Here is a 17,448-nt window from a genome sequence, read left to right as displayed (position 1 = left end):
CTATTTAATGGGGTTGTTCATTCATTCATGTATTCAGTCATTCACACAAAAATTCAACAAACTTTTATTGCGCATCTACTATGGACCAGACAAACCCGAAGTGCTGAGGATACAGGACAGATAGAGTCTATCTTTACCTTCATGGAGTTTTCAGTCTAGTTGGTGAGTCAGACATGAAATAACTAATTACAAAATTAATCATGTAGCATTTTTCTTTCCTTATGGTTATAACACGTACTGTGAAGAGGACTGTATAATAGGCAGACACGACTTGTCAAAGTCAAGTTGTTGAGAAGATTAAATAGGATAATGCAAGTGTTTAGTGCAATGCTTGGTGTAAAGCAGTCGATAAATGATCCCTGATATTAATGACTTTTGCACATATTTTTTAAAAATTCAGAATGCTTCATAAATCTGCTGGTCATCCTTGCACAGGGGTCATGCTCATCTCTGTAGCATTCCAATTTTAGCATATGTGCTGTTGAATCAAGCACTGCACATATTTTTAATTTGATACCAGATATAGATATAACATCTTTAAGGGTTCTTATTCAGCTTTAGGATTTTGAATGGGAAAGGAATGACAGACATACAATATTACTTAGCAGTTTGTTTGTTTTTTTCCTACCCCTGTCATTTACTAATCTACCAAAGCAGCAGGTGGTTGGCTGGCAGTGATTTAAAAGGTTGAGACTGGAGTCCTAACTCCACCCAGAATAGCTCTCCTCTCCTAGGCCTCTTTCAGCCCTTTTCAGCTTCTTAGGATGAGTCAGGGGAAAACAAAACAAACAAACAATGACAAAACCCCCCAAATTTCCCCAATTTTTGGCTTGAGTTAGCTCCCAAGTCAAAGAAAAAATTATTTATACCACTTTTCTGTTCTAAGATGGAAAAAAAAAACAGTACTTTGTTTTCTTAACAGTAGTCAACTGATTAGAGTTAGTTCAACCAATGTGTTTTTTATTGAAGCCAAATTGAATCTGTTTTCAAAGACCTGTTATCAGGTAAGAGCCAAAACATCAGTTGTGTAGATTGTAAAAATATGTGACTGCAAAATGCCTGACAGACCCTGACCAAGAGTGTTATTTCTGCAAACACAGTGGAAAGATTATTCCTGAACTAGTGCATTTATTTTTTGAATCCATACTGATTCCTGCCACGATATTGAAAGTTAGCACATTCATGAAAATAGCTGAGATAGCATTAACCATTTTTCCTGGGGAAATGTAGAGAAGTCCAACAGATATGGATACACTTGAAAAGTTTCTGAAGTGTTGGTTCTCATCAGCACACTGAAGCCCAGAGTCATAACTTAATGAAAAATTAATGATCAATAACCAAGACAGTAACCTACTGAAGTACAGGCCTGAGACCTTAACTCTTGTTTCACCTCTAATTAGTTAAGTGACCAATTTTCAATTTAGCCAACTGTAAATTAGGGAGGATAGCAGAGTCTCTCTCTCCCTTTCCTCCAACTACCTCCAGAAAAATCTTATGAATAAACGAGATAATACCAAAAAAGGTTCAACTTCTAGGAAGAAAAGTAATATAAAGTACATTATAATGTTACCATGAGATGTTGTCTTGTTTCATGAAATCCCAAAATCAAAAGATTTATGAATCACAAATCCAAAATCTATCCTATAGAACATGCATACATATGTTCTGTGGCTCAAGCCTGAAAAAGCCTTACCTCCTAGCTGCTGGCATATTGTGGGTTATTGCTAGGAGAAGCAGCAGCCAGACTCCTGGCTGAATTAGTCCTATTAGACTATTTTAAGCCAGGCAATTCCCTGTTGGGTCTAATCTATTAATTTGGTCATGAAAATAACAGTAGGGACCTGTGTGTCAAAGTGCAGCAGATTTCACTGATGAATTAACACTCTAGAAACATGTGAAAAGCTATGTCAGCAACCAAAATACAAACAAGCAAATAAAACTTTATTTGGAAAAATGTGAAAACACTTCAACCAATTATGACCTAAGAGACATCAGTCGTCCTTCCTTATCCTTAAATAATTAACTCACTGTAGAGCTAGCTTTTGCAGAAATCTATTACCGAGAATGATTTGACTCTGAATAAAAGTCTTCTGTTCCTTTGTTTTTATGAGGTTTTGTTTTTAGAAGATTGTTTTTTATAAAATAATTTCAGGCATTAATGCAGCCTTTTTCAACCTAGGTTCCACCAGCATTAAGCCCTAATGCCTTGAAGCATCCATAGACTACATGAATTAACTTCTCTCCTATACATCTCGAAGAGTACTGATTATGACCCATCCTTTGAAGAACTACGAAAACAGTCTCCCAAATTTTTTTCTGCGTTCTGTGATTTCAGATGAGGAACCCTGGTTATTGAGAAAGGCTGGCAGAAGTTCCTAAAAGAAAACATTTTTTAGTGTCATATACTGTACCTTCTTTTATCTGTTTATAAGTATAGATGTATCAGAGACCTCAACAAGGACATAAAGTATAATAAGAAAGTCTCTGGATATCCTTCCACCAATATTTATTTAGTGAGTACCACATCTTAATGTGTCAAACAGTTCTAAGTGCTAGAAACAGCAGTACAAAACAGGCAGTAATCTCTGTTCTCATGGATCTCATGTTCAAGTCAGGAGAGAAAAAGACAACAATAAGTTAGAATATAAATATATGTTATATGATAGTAAGTGATATGGAGGAAAATTTGATAGTGAGTGATGGGTGGGGTGTTTGTACAATTTTAAGAGAATAGCCAGAATAGGCCTCTTTTGAGAGGTGACTGTTGGTTAAGAACTGGACTGTAGAGCATTCCAAGTAGAGGGAATAGCAAGTGCAAAAGTCCTCAAGCAGGAAAGTTTCAAAATAACAGTAACAGTGAGGAGGCCGGTATGACTGGAGTGAAACAAATACCTGGGTGAGGCATGAGGTTTGGGCAAGTAGAGATGTGATTAGAAATGTAATGGGAGGCTGGATGGTATAGGGCCTTGTAGGCCATTGTAAGAATTTTAGCCTTTACTCAGAGTGAGATTAGAAAGCCATGAGAGGGTTTTGAGTTACATGATATGACCTGGCCTGACTTATTTCAAAAGAATGAATATTGCTGTAAGTGTTGTGAATAGACTGAAGAGGGGCAAGGTTGGAACTCAGGAGCTCAGTTTTTAAAAAGACATGGGAGGTTTCAGATGCCTATAAAACACTCAAGTGGAAGGACTGAGCAGGCAGTTGAATATACAGATCTAGTGTGTACAGGAGAGATTTGAGCTGGAGATAAAATGTGAGAATCAAATGTCAATACTATGTGGTATTTAAAGCTATGAGACTGAATGAGGTCACTTGAGGAGACAGCATGAACAGAAAGAGGAAGAGGTCCAAAGGTCAGTCTTTGGGAGTTCTATAATGTTAATTTCTATAGTCACTTAAATTATAAATGCTAAAAATGGGTTCCAAGTTCTTACTGACATGTATTTGCATATCTCCTTGTATTCAGAAAGCTGTGAGTCAAATCTGTTATTCCAGGCTTTTCATTCAATGGGTTTGGAGCATTTTCTGTGTCACTTCATGTAACTTCCCACTGCCTCTGTTATGTATTCACAGACCACAAGAGTTTTCCGGGATCACACAACAAATCACATGTGGATCTAAGCCTAGAAACTAGGTCTCTCCTAATTCCCAGTCCAAGCCTCAAGCAGCAGGCATCTCCATTTGGAGTTTATTTAAAAGGGCTTGACAATTGCTCATGTGAAAAACAAAACAAAACAAAACAACAAAATAAGGTAACTATGTGTGACACAGCTGCGAAAGAAGCAAACATATTCTTGGGATTCATTTTAAAAGCACTGAGTTTATGGAAATTTCACTTCCTGCAGATTGGTTCATAGCATATCTGGAATATTACGTTCATAGACATAATATTTTTAAAGGGAAACTTAATCTGGAATATATCCAGAAGAGGATAACTAGGACAGTAGGATGCCTCCCAAATAATGATTTTATTTCAAAGTAAAATCTTTAAATTCCAGGAATTGTGTAAGAGTTTACCAGGAGCTAAACAACTAGATAAAGCAAGGATTACCCTATCATTTAAAATGCTCCCAAAGAGGCCAGGTAGCCATTTGTCAGGGATGCCATCAAGGCAATGCCAGCATCTAGCAGGAAGCCAAGGAACTGATCTCTAAGTTATTTTTGACTCCAGAATGTTTTGACTCCAATGCTCTTGATCCTTAAGTGGAGATATATGGTTGATAATTTTTTACTATAAAAATGGCGATTTCATATAGTTCAACTTTTAAGTCCAAGTATTCCAGGGTGACATCAGTCAACATCACTCACCAATGAGTTTACCAGGCAACTATGTGTTCACTTAGAAACCAAGTGCATCAATCACACTCTGTAGGTAAACAGATATTTTGTAGGGTACCCTCTCTGTATATAGGGGTTCATTGAGGAGGCAAGCATTGGTCTTCCCTGTAAGAACAGAGTTGGAAATGTGGATCTAGTGTGTAGGGAATAGATTGAGCTGGACTTAAATTTTAGTATAGTTATTATTTACTATCAAACTTTAGATAACATGCACAAACTCACAGTCTAAAATGTTACACCCTGTTTTACAATTCACATTTTCACAATTATAGTTTTCAGAGTTTTATTTATGAGTTTTCAACATGGGTTATTTCAGCAGAATAAGGTACGAGATTCGGTATCTTTAGACAAAAATCCATAGGAATTTATTTCGTGTGCTTTACATCATTCAGTTATTGTGGGACGTTACTGCTCTGGTTAAAATAAATGTTTAGAAAGTTTAAAAAGAGCAATGTAAAAAAGTAAATAACAATCTACCCAACCTAAAAGTTAGTTTCCTAAACAAGTTTTCTTCCAGTTTACATAACAAATCCTACTTTTCTATTTGTGTGAAGAACAGATAAAACTGTGGGTCACAATAAATTTTTTCTAATGAATATTACCATTTATAATGCAAAGAGACAACTCAGCTTCCTACCACATTCCAACACAAGAACAAAACAAAATAGTTCCATATTAGATCAGACACATATTGGGCACTATTGCACAAATGGCCAATGCCTTCATGAAGGGGTTTTACATGGTAGTAGCTCATCTCGCATTAAATAATAACAGCCCCTCGGCCAATATACTTGAATTAATGCCACTGCAAAGGAAGAAAGGAGTAACAAGCAATACAAGCTCACAGCTTGGAGGAGAAGGAAAAGCACTCATTTGAAGTAGCTACAATGTTGCATATTTCTTGCGGCAATTAAGGTTTCTCCTTTAATTTGCAAGCACCAGATGGAAAAATGGGGACGCCCTCTTTTATTTTCAAAGAATGGAAAAAAGGTTAAGTCTTTACACATGTTGTTCAGTGAAGGTCATCAGTGAGCTATATACTCTCTCCCACCCTCTGAATAAATCAGAATTCAATTTCCTTAATCACCTTCCTCTACCTTTATTGGATGAGGAGGCCTCTATTAAGCTTCACTCTGAACCCCCAAGAGGAATAAAAAAAAATCTATCTAGAATTTTGGCTAAATTTCAACTGAGAGGCAAAGTGTTTATTCCAAAGCACAGGCCTGACCATGCTTAATTAGCCTTGAGTAGACAGGTGAGTCCATTGGTAGTATCTCCACAGGTGGGTCCATTTCAGTTCAGTACTCACCTGAGCTGTAGCTGTCAGTAGATGACTGAGAAATGGAACGAGACAGAGAGCGACGTCCAATTTTGGTGGGACGTTTGTTGAATTCTTGCTTCTGGTCAGCAAACTGGATCTGCTAAGAAAAAGAATAGTTATATAAAGGAAAAGAACCTCCATTTAAGAAAATTTTTTTTAAAGATTATTCATTTTTCAGAGAGAGGGGGAGAGAGGGAGAGAAACATCAATGTGTGGCTGCCTCTCACGCAACCGCACGCAACTGGGACCTGGCCCACAACCCAGGCATGTGCCCTGATTGGGAACTGAACCAGCAACCCTCTGGTTCACAGACCAGCGCTCAATCCACTGAACCATACCTGCCAAGGCAGAACCTCTATTTTGAGGGCAATTCAAGGCAGTTGATCTGATTGTACCAACACATATTTAGAATGTTAAGGTTCTGGAGAGAAGAATGATTATTTCATTCTTTACCTTCCATCAAATTTAAATCTTTGATCCACTCTCTGACTATATGCTTTTTACAATAAAATTGTGACGAGGGGGAGAGGAAGAGGGAGGGAGGGAGAGGGAGAGAGAGGGAGAGAGAGAGAGAGAGAGGGAGAGACAATGAGGTGTTCTGGCTAAAATAAATGTTTAGAAAGTTGAATCATATTGAGAAATCCTTTCTATAGTTTCACTGAAAATTAAAGCTGCAAAGAATCTTTTGTAACTATTCCAATCTTCACATATCTGTATGAAAAACTGCAAGGTATAGAAAGGTAAAGTGACTTGCCTTCAAGGTTTTAAGATTCTTGGGAAATGGTCTAGTATAATGAAAAAATATATAGGCGTCCTATTCAGACAGAACTTTCCTGGAACTACATTCAAATACTGACTACGTCACTCATTAGCTCGGTGTGTTGGTCAAGATGCTTCTGTAAGCCTCATTTTTCTTAAAAATCCAACAAAGATAAAAATACCTCACAAGTTTTGGAGACAGTTAAATGAAACAAGTTAAATGTACAGCCATACTTGTTATATTGCACTTTACACACGTTTTGGGGTATTTTTTGTTTGTTGTTGTTTTTTGTTTGTTTGTTTTTACAAGTTGAAGGCAAGACTCCCCACCAAAAATATTACAGCTCATTTTATTGTGGTGGTCTGGAAACCCACCTGCAGTATCTCTGTGGTATGCTGTATGTCAACTGTGAAACACAGCAGGGGATTCAATAAACCCACTAACCCCCTCGGCCCTTGCAGTTCACTGTTCTTAGAGCTCTTGCAGCTAGTCCCTATAACTTAAAGATGTATTATTTAGCTTCTCAGTACTAGTAAGTATAGGAAACATTATTATTTTTAATGTTTGGTATCATAAAAAATGTAAAAGCTACAAGACTGATAATTTATTAACTATAATAGAACAGATGTAGAAAGTATGAGTGAATAGATTGAATATGTATAAACCTCAATACTCAAGATTGCGTTTTGGACAATTATCTGATGACTTTCTGGCATTTTGATCTCTTTCTTCTACTGTTACAGGTTCATATCATTGCAACAAATAGCTTTTTCCTCTTAATTGAATGTTTCCATAATTGTTTAGATTATTCTGGATCCAAGGTGGCAGGCAGGTGGGAAAGACCAAAGATCTGACAACTGATCCTACCTTACATAATAAAAAGATGGTTCCCTGATAGGCAGAGCATAGATACAGCACAGCAGAATGACAGCAGCAGCGGATGCTCATTTCCTGCAGTTAGCAGTTAACTATTGAGCCATATGAGTACTGAGACAAAGGGACCAATGCCAAATTGAATTAGCTTAGCACGTCTTTCAGGGGAACTCATAGCATTTTCTTAGCTGTAACAACAAAGCCTATGTATTACTTTAGAGTTTGTAAATTATTTTCAGCAATAGGAAAATTCATTGGATTAGAAGCTCTTTGCAAAATGAAAAATGGCAAAACTGATTATTTTGCTAAAGTAGAAATTTGTTCCAAAAAAGATAAAGTGCCCTTTCTATATGCCCATGGGATATATACATGAACTTCCACATACATCTCCTATCACAGCACTTAACACACTGTTATCTAACTATCTACCTGTATTCTGAATAAGCTATTGGCTCCATAAAAGCAAGAGCTGTGTATCTTATTCACCCTTATATTCTCAGACACAAATGCCTGACGCATAGCAGGCAACCATGTGCTGAAATGAATCTGAGGTAGCCTATTCTGCTATCTTCACTGTACACGGTTGAATATTAAGTAAACATGGTAAGCATAAGCCAAGTCTAAAGTTAAAAAAAAAATGTTTGTAGAAGATTCTATTTATTTATTTTCAGGGAGAGGGGAAGAGAGGGAGAAAAGGAAACCAACATCGATGTGAGACAGAAACATCGGCTGGTTGCCTCTTGCATGCACCCCAACTGGGGACTAGGCCTGCAACCCAGGCATGTGCCCTGACCAGGAATCAAACTGGTGACATTTTGCTTTGCAGGATGACACCCAACCAACCAACTGAGCCACACTGGCCAGGCCTAAAGTTAAAAGAATTTTTAAGGGCAAAAAGAGTTGGGAAGGGGAAGAAGGTGGGTGTGAAGATGAGGAGGAGGATAGCAGTCAAGTTCAAAACTCTGGCTTCCATTTCACCAACCTTGTTCAAGACAATGACTTGTCTTTATTCTTTTTTAGATGCTCATCTAGGAAAAAGAATATTAACTGACTTTCCAAAGGTCACAATGAGTCACTAACTTTAGCAGTGCCTCCTTTTAAAAAAAGTTAACAGAAAAACTACCTGAGGGATGTCAACAGCCTCCCTCCCACCTACACACCACTAGAGGGGGCCAGTCACTCTACTTCTCTAGGATCAGGGGTGGGTGGGTGGGTGGGTACACATACATTTACCCCAATAACACGAAACCATGTAGCTATCTAGCCGCATCATCATCAACTCAAACCAGTTTCCCTAAGCTGAGCTCTCTTCTCCATAGTCTTCTCCATTTACAGTTATTCTTCCCACTCAGGTCAAATTTAGGCTGTCTTTTGGCACTAAATACTACATAAGCTTTCTCCACTCAAAGACATTGGGTTCTAAATTTTGTTTACTTGTTAGACACTGAACTCGTTTCTTTAGAACAGACGACTATTAGAGACTAACCACTTATATAGAATGTTATACAATTTTCCAGAGAAATAAATGTTTATCTTTTACTGACGACCAGAACACATGTTTTAAGTAGGTCATCCCTGATGCCCACCTGCCCTCAATAGTTAAATGCAATTACATTCCTCACTCAACAGTTCAGCTTGTAACACAGTCATGTACTCATCCCGGTTGGGGTACATTGGAAAATTCTACCCCAAACTTTCCTGCAAGTCTGAAATCAAAGAGTCCTTTAAGGTAATCCCCTTTTTTTCATTTCAGAGAGAACTGCCTAATTCCATAGGCATCAAGGTAAGGGAGGGAAAGAGACTGTCAGGAGAGGAGAGCTCACCTTATGCCAGAAGGAGGATGAAAGCAGGAAAGGACATAAAAAATGGCTGGCCTTTCACATTAATGGCTATCACAGCAGCAAGACTTGGTAAGTAAGAGTTTAGCCTCACCTGGGCTTTAATCACAGAGTTGCCACTGACAATGTATTTCTTCTTGTTGCTCAGCATAGTGGCATTACCAGTCCCACTGCCACCTCCACAGTTCAGGAACCCTTGTGGCTAGGCCTTTAAACTTTCCGCATCAGCAATTCTGTTGGCTCTGGTTCACTTGTTTTCTGTTTTTGTTTTTTTGGTTGGGGGGTGGGGTGCTACCCTTTCCTAGACGGCCTGAAGCTGCTCCAGCAACCCCTCTAGCAGTTGAACCCAATTTATTAAAGGGCTTCTATTCATGGCTCATCAGCCATTCCTAATTCTGGTGGCTCTTTTGCTTTTATTTTATTTTTTCCCTAAACACCTAATTACATGGACCCTCTGACCTCTAAACCTTAACAAGTCCCTTGACAAGGCCCAACTTGCATGCGAATAACAACAGTGTATTTATATAACCAGGGCACTTTTCTGCCTGCTATAATTACCTTGTTAATTAGGTTCCTTTTTAACCTTACCTCTTCCTTTCCCATTTCACATTATTTTAGTCAACCTAGTCTCATTAGGAAAAAAAAAAAAAAAATTAACCACAGAGCCATTAAAACAATGAGGGAATTTATTAAGATGGTAAGAAAAACAATGGTACCAAGTGCTCAGGCAAGCCCCAACCTCACATTCTGTGACTTTGGGTTAGTCAGACTGGTGACTAACTCTTAATTGTGCATCTTTTATACAGGTTTTGTCATTTGATTTCTAGTCCCATCTCAAGATTGTTGCTGATTAGGTGCTGAATGACTATACTTGCTCTTTCAAAAGTTTCTCAAAAGCTCTATTTTGTGGAAGGCATAACTACAAAGGGGAGTTTTCAATTGCCTCGAATCCCCAGTATCACAATGACCTTGTTACATACCAAATAGAGTCAAATGAAAGGACAGAGAATCACATCATTTATTTGTTGATTTCTGAAAGGTGGCAAGTGAATAGGAAATCTATATTCAATGAGAGAGAGAGAGAGAGAGAGATGGGAGGGAGAGAGAGAGAGATGGGAGAGAGAGAGAGAGAGATGGGAGAGAGAGAGAGAGAGATGGGAGAGAGAGAGAGAGAGAGAGAGATGGGAGGGAGAGAGAGGGAGAACATAAAATGGTAGATTCTTTTTTTAGAATAATCATTATTTTGAGAGACAAGGTCTCTGGAAGAACAGAATAAGGAGAGAACTAATATTTATTAAGTGCCTACACACAGCCCCATGCATGTCACTTCTATTATTAATTAGCATAAGAATCTTAAAATATAGGCATTATTATCCCCATATGACAAATTAGGAAAGTGCAGCTCTGCGAGAACAAATAATTTGCCTAAGGTCTATAGTAAGTGAACGATGGGAGTAGCATGCAGGCATCTGTGTTTATAACAGAGCTGAGGCTCTCTCCACTATACCTCACCTAATGATATTAATCAGAAGACCAAAAATCCCCTGGTCCTAATCTTGGGTGCATTAGCCCTAAATCATTCTTCTTAATTTAATTACTCCTTACATTTACTTTCTTATCAGATTGGGTCTCAGAAATAACTTCATCCCAGATGACCTTGGAGCTCTGATCAAATCACACTTCTGAAATGACTAATCATGTAAGAATTTTAAATTTAACAGCCCTTTAATTGGCAACTCTGCCCAACACCACCACCAGAAATTAAACACAAATTAATTTAATTCAATGATTGATGTTCACCATCACCTATGAGAATACTGATCTCTTACTAATAATTTCAAGAAATGAGAGAGGCCAATATTTTTCTGCTTGCTTACTGAATCTCTAAACTTCTGCTCTTGGGAACTAAAGACGTTCACCCAAGACACTCTCAGCTGGTCCCTCATTTTCCTCACTCTGGTGAAAAGGAACTCTTTGGTCCAATGGCTTAAGTAACTAGACTTGCACCAAAGGGTGTTGCAGATATACACAAAATACAATCACAAGACTTTTAGGATACTATTACCGACAGCAAAAGTCTTATCACTTAATAAGTTTATCTAACAAAGTAATTCTCAAACTTTAGGTGCTTCAAAATCACCTGGAAGGCATTGTTGGGCTCCACTCCGAGAGTTTCTGATTTAGTAAATCTGGGTGGGGTTCAAGATTTTGCATTTCTAACAAGTGTCCAGGTGATACTGACGCTGCTGGTCTGGGGACCACTGCTGTAACACCATCTCCCAGCATGAATAAAGCAGCCCTAATTCTCTTGACTCTCCTTCCCCAACCATTTGATCCTATCAGTGGTTGCACTAGGAAGGCATTTTCAAAAGCAGGAAAAAGGTCACTTGAAAGGTAAGAAACTAGAATGAGGTGAACCTTCATAATCAACACAGGGTATCAAGAGAACTGGGTCTAATTCTGATTTCCAGAGTTTAAAGCTGTCAAGTATAGACGGTTAACACATCAAGAGAAACAGGACTCCTGGGAGAATAAATAGAAGATCTATTTAATCTAAAGAGGATCAAGAGAAAACAGTTAATTCACTTTCAAATACAGGAAGGATTGATGATCAGAGAGTCTCTCTGTATTTCTGTTTCTTAACATTTCTAGCACTTAACTTCTATAATCCTCATTTGAAAATTGGGAACAATAGTATCTACTTCGCTTATTGCAAATGTATGCTGAGAAATAAAATAATGTATCTGAGAGGGTTTTGGAGGCTGCATAATAAAACGCAGTATAAAACATTAACCTTTCTGTTTTTCTTAGGTCAAAAGTTCTTTAGCTAAAGTCCATGGATATCTAGACACCCCTGAAAAAAAGGGAAAAAAAAGCAAAATTTTGTGTGTGTGTATTTCCATCCGTTTTTCAAATGGATCTCTGCTTTAAATGTCAATCATGACTGAGAGTTATAGCCAAGCTATCTCTACCACCATTTGCCAGATACCTTAAAGGTGTCTGTCTCTCTTCCAAGTAGATATGGTTCAAGCATTCTTAGAGACATCTCTCCCTTCCAAGTCATATGAGCTGCTAAAACAAATTCTTTACCTATAAAAGGGATTAATTTTAGCCAAAAGATCAGGTAGCCAGCTGGCTGAGTACTCAAGAAAGTCAATCAGATTTCTTATGGAAAAGTACCAAGTACTAACTACACAGAGCTTGGGTGGGAGGAGAAAATATTAAAATGTAGAATCTAAAAAAAGGTTACTGCTGACCTCCATGCAACATTCGGGGAGGTATTTCACCTACCAAGAGGGACTGAAGATTTCTCAGGGGAAGTAAAAACATATTTATAAGGAAAAAATTTTTAAAGGATGTGTTCCTCAACCTTTTAGCAGTAATAACTGCGTGAACAAGCCTAAGAAAATCCTTCACATAAAAACAGCTGAGTAGCAGAGGCTCCAGCAGAAGTTTTCCAGTGACTGATGGAATCTGCCTGAAAGTCCACCTTGTCAGTTCTGGAGATTGGGGTTCTTCAAACTTCATTCTGGCTTATTTCCCTGCTGGGAATCAGAGATGTGAGTACTGTCAGCTGCTGTCTGGCCTGAGTCCTATTCTTTGAGGGGTATGCAAGTCCTTTTATTCTATGATTAATAAAAAGGGCGGTGTTATAATGCACTTTCTCTGCTAAATTTTTCTCCTGAAAGTAAGTTTGAGAGCTTTGTCATATTTCTTTTGGAGGCTAGGATATTCTCAGTGGACGTTTAATTACATGAATATATAAACTGGAACATGAGTCAGACATTTGTTAAAGCTTTCTTAAATTGAAATTTCTTCCCAACATGGGAGCTGGCTCCAGGGTTTTCTCTCAGGGATTCAAAGGCACTCTTAACATTTCACAGGTAAGGTCTGGAAATCTATAGGCAATACACTAGAGGGTGTTCAGAGGTTTACGCTGCTAAGTGGACACTTGTTGCCAGCTTAATGCAACACTTCATACCAGGTCAGCAACAAATGACTTACGTGGCATGTGAAAGAAAGCCTTAAGAGGTTAAATCTTTTGGCAAGGAAATATAGCAGATGAAAAAACCAAATTACTGAAAGTAAACACCTTCTGCTCTTTCTTGTTTACAAGACAAAAATCAACTGATCAAAGGTATTTGATTTGAGAGAGAAGGACCAAGAAATCACTAAATAAGAGAGATGCAGTATTGAAAACAGAGCAGACCTGTGCTTTAAAGAATATTTTTTAAAAACTGGGAAGTCCTAAGTCATATCCCTTAAGTAATAGTCATACTAACTCCTTTAGGACAGTTTCCTTGTTCACATAAGAAGAAGGTACATAGGTAAATGTTCAGCAGGAGCTCTGCTTGAAGATGTGCTTAGCGGGTAAGACAGTGAGGACTGTTAAAAGATTGAGTTACTATAAAAACTTTCATTGATTCTGAGTTGACACACTAACATTCCGTGGAATTCTTCTGTAATATTTCTTTAGAGAAGTAGCAAAATGTAGTATCTTAATGTGGTCCCCCCATCCCCTAGCAAAACCAGATTTCTTGCTCCCCTTTCTTGTTATTAGTGAGTAGCTGGAGATTTAAAAACACAACTAGAATTATTATAGGAATCCTTTCCATTAATTCTAAAGCACTACATTATTTTAAATAAGCCTGTGGATGGGTAGGATTTCTTTCTTGAAAACATTTTAAAACAGCTCAAGATTCTGAAACAAAATTTAGAACAGCAGCAGCAATAACCCAACAAAAATAATAAACAATAGTTGTAACAATGGGAGTTGAGATGTGGGCTCCTCAGTTGAGCCTTTTTGTTAGACCTACTATATATTCAATCACATTACTGATGATAATTTCTTTAAGTCCATAATTCCATGTATGTATACATGTATAAACCACATATGTATAAAACACAAGACGATATAGACTGTAAAACAGTCTAAACCTAAAAGAAACTTAATTTTTAAAAAACATTTTTTCCTTTTCTTTTTTAATCCTCATCCAAAGATATGCTCATTGACCCTAGAAAGAGGGGAAGTGGCAGGGGTTGGGGGGAGACATTGATGTGAGAGAGAAACACCAATTGGCCACCTCCCACACACGCCCTTCAAGGAATCGGACCCACAACCCAGGTATGCATCTGACTGGGGGTCGAACTCGCAACCTTTTGGTGTATAGGGCAACGGTACAACCAACTGAGCCACCTGGCCAGGGCTGGTTACTCTTTTTAAATCAAAGTTGATATTGGATCTAAAATATTAAGTTTTAGGTGGTAGTTCTTAGCAACAAATAAGTCCTTCTTACCATTATATTAAAAACCTTTATCAGGCTAATAGATATTTTGAAGAATGGTACTAAAGGAGCTATAGTTCCTGCCTTTTAGAAATATACATATAAAGAATATTTGGGGAAATGTTTTGACTGAAGGTGGAAAACATGGGCAGGTAAAGAAGAAATGTCTTAAATCTTTTCAGAGACTTGAGAGAGCACCATTTCTAGAAGTTCTGCCCCCGCCCCCCTCACTACAGGTATACTTGAAAGATACTGCAGGTTCTTTCTAGACCAGCAATTTTCAAATGGTGTGTTGCAAGACTTCTTAAAAAATATTTTGTTTATTGATTTTTTTGAGAGAAAGGAAGAGCGAGAGAGAGAAACAACGATTTGTTGTTCCAACAAATATGCAATATCTGACTATTCAGTCAGGGGCACTGACCTCTTTTCCCTTAGGTTGTCAAATTTTTTAAAATGACAACAGCCAACATAATAGTCATCTGGTGTGAATGAATCAAAATTATACCTATGATCATTAAAAATATTTTTTTGTTGTTGTTGTGCCACAGAATTTTAGTAATTAGTTTAGGTGTGTCATGAGATGAAATGGTTAAAAATCGCTGGTCTAGACTACCGATTGAAGCAAGTATTGCAATAAGGCAAGTCCTGCTCTTTTTGCTGGTGGAGGGTCTTGCCTTCAGCAGGTAAAAAACGCAACATCTGTGAAACACAATAAAGTGAGGTATGCCTACATTCTTTTCTTTTTTTTAATCCACATGAGAAAAAACAGAGCATCAGCTTGTAAACAGAATGTGAAGCAATCATAGGCTAACACAACCAGCAGCAGTAGGGGCTCCAGCTCAGCACAATCAGACAAGAAGCTGACTCTGGCCAGACAGCACCAAGACCTTCCCCAGCTTCACTTGTAATTAAGAAACAGGGGCGACCCAAGACACAGAAGTAATCAGAAATTAGAATAACTTTCCCCCCAACCACTGGTCTTGGTAGGGATTTCTCACAGATGATCCCTGTTATCTGTCAGAGGTGGTGGCCTCATTATCAAGAAACAGAAGGAAAAGCAAAGTGACGGAAGAACTCACCATCCACTCAGGCATGTGAAAAGCTGAGGTGCCCTCATTACCGTCCCACTTCTCCATAGTGCAGGCTTGGGGAATATATGTCCTGAAGCAAAAGGGAAAGCTGGTTTGGAAATGTTGGGGCTTTCTGAGCACCTCAAAGCAAAACCAAACCTACTGATTCAGAAGTTCACAATGTCTAGCAGAAGCTGTATCCCCTTTAACAGAGACTCCCTATTCAAATCAAGACCATATTCCAACTGCCTACCAAGTCGCTTACTGGTTAGCTTCAAAGCTTCTGTTTCTGATTCAAAATCAGAGCCGATGCAAGGTTCTGCGCCCGGGCACTGAACTTCCTACAGGGCGCTCACTGCTCAATGCTACCCAAACACTCTACCCCACCTCCCCAGTGGGGACTTTCTGCAGCCACAGTCAGGTTTCCACCCTTTCCCAATGTGTACAGCACTTGTTAATTTTCTCCCGCCCCTCAGGACACGTCACTGGAGGTGCTGATACCAAAATCAATAAGGATCGAGGTCAAGAAGGCACTCCCATTTTTCAAGAGTTCCTTGATCAGTACAGTAAATAGGCGTTTCCTTGAAATCAAGAGTTCCTTATGGCTTTCAAGTTTAAACAGTTATGTAGAAGCTCCCAGTCTGCTCACACCAGGGGTCTGGCACCAAGTTCAGGCATATCTCAACTTAAATTCTTATTGCACGGGAGATTTGGATGGAGCCAGGGAAGATCTCTTGCAAAATTAGAGCTTATTAGAAGCACTTTAAGAAAGTGCTAGGACTACAACTCCCTCTGCTGGCTCCCTGTGCTATGTACATGAAGGTCTAAGGCCTCAGCTGCATCAACAACGGAGGTGACAATTGTAAATTAGCTGCTTCCCTAGGGCCAGTCAGGAGCTAGCACAGTGTAGGTTTAGAGGGAGCCAGGGTTTTCGGTCAAGACTTAGTGCTGCCTCCAAGTCCCTGTCGAATGCTGGTTTTTATCCATGGGTCTGGTTTCAGGAAGAAACAGGATGCCAACGCAGTAGCTGTACATGTATATACTATAACCTTAAGGGGCCTCAGAAGCAGTTTCCTCTTTATGTCCTCACACCAGCTCTCTGCATATTTCATATGTTTGGAAATAAGAGAATACTAGGGAAAAGGTGACCTACCCTACTTTACCTTTTTTTTCATTCCAATAAAGTTACCATAGATTTCAGGCACAAAAGCAGCCCAACAAGATATGCCTGCTCTGGTCCCCTTCAGGAATCAGGGACCCTTTACAGTGTCAATTCCCACTGCACAGGATCATTACTCTGGAGCTGATAGTCATCATATTATAATTAGGGTTATACTTGAGGCCTTCACTGATTAAGAGGATGGTCCTTTGGATGTGGAGAGGAGAGGAAGGTAATGTCTAGGGGAAGGGGTATTGTAAGATGCCAGAGAGGGGATAATTCAAATGACTGACCAGAGGTGCAGACTAAAAAGAAAGGCAAGTGAAAACAGAAGTGACTGTTGGGCCGGGTGAATACAGAGGTGTCAGAGGATGAGAGCTCACAGGGCAGGTGGAGACCAGAGGCAGTAAGAATAAGGAACAGCAGCAGAGGATGTAAAAGAAGTTGTGGTCAGAGCAGATACGGAGTGAAGCAATTTGAGTGATAAGATACAGAAAGTTGGTGAAATGCAAGAGCGATAAGGCCCCTCTGAAGTCAGGGTGTCACTTATGATAAAAAGCCTTGGCTCTAAATAACCTCCAGTTGTTGTTCTCTGGTCTTCCTTTTAATAAAGGAATAAAATGAGAAGTTACATCTGCTGCCTATATTTCCATCGGTACCTTTCATCTGTGTTTTAAATGCAACATATCTAAAACCAAAATTATTGCTTCATCTTTCCTTTCCTTCACCCTCCAAACTTTTTTTCCTTACTTTTCTGCCTGTTCCCCCAATCAGATTTAAAACCTGTTATCTTTAATTTCA

The 17,448-nt window shown here is 38.7% G+C and overlaps 1 protein-coding gene and 1 non-coding gene across 8 annotated transcripts in view; both read right to left on the bottom strand.

The window, feature by feature from the left end:
• Positions 1-17,448, bottom strand: part of AHCYL2 (adenosylhomocysteinase like 2) — a 142,496-nt gene that overhangs the window by 39,249 nt on the left and 85,799 nt on the right. Inside the window, exons 1-3 of one of the 7 annotated variants that reach the window (XM_090287500.1) lie at positions 15,742-15,914; positions 15,498-15,579; positions 5,651-5,762 (exon numbers count right to left, since the gene is read on the bottom strand). In XM_090287500.1, the coding sequence (XP_090143626.1) occupies positions 5,651-5,762; positions 15,498-15,554 (169 nt within the window). In that variant the 5' untranslated portion in view covers positions 15,555-15,579; positions 15,742-15,914. Of the gene's footprint in view, positions 1-5,650; positions 5,763-9,227; positions 9,309-15,497; positions 15,915-17,448 lie in introns of those variants that run through there. The other 6 variants (XM_090287499.1, XM_090287502.1, XM_090287501.1 and 3 more) reach the window with 6 other exon arrangements.
• LOC150002111 (U6 spliceosomal RNA) lies at positions 391-494 on the bottom strand. The gene has a single exon (XR_016513269.1). It is a non-coding gene; the product is annotated as a U6 spliceosomal RNA (small nuclear RNA).

The sequence above is a fragment of the Furipterus horrens genome, unplaced genomic scaffold, assembly GCF_987537825.1.
Source record: "Furipterus horrens unplaced genomic scaffold, mFurHor1.1.pri manual_scaffold_9, whole genome shotgun sequence".
In the NCBI taxonomy this organism is placed as follows: domain Eukaryota; kingdom Metazoa; phylum Chordata; class Mammalia; order Chiroptera; family Furipteridae; genus Furipterus; species Furipterus horrens.
This window is presented reverse-complemented; position numbering and strand designations above follow the sequence as displayed.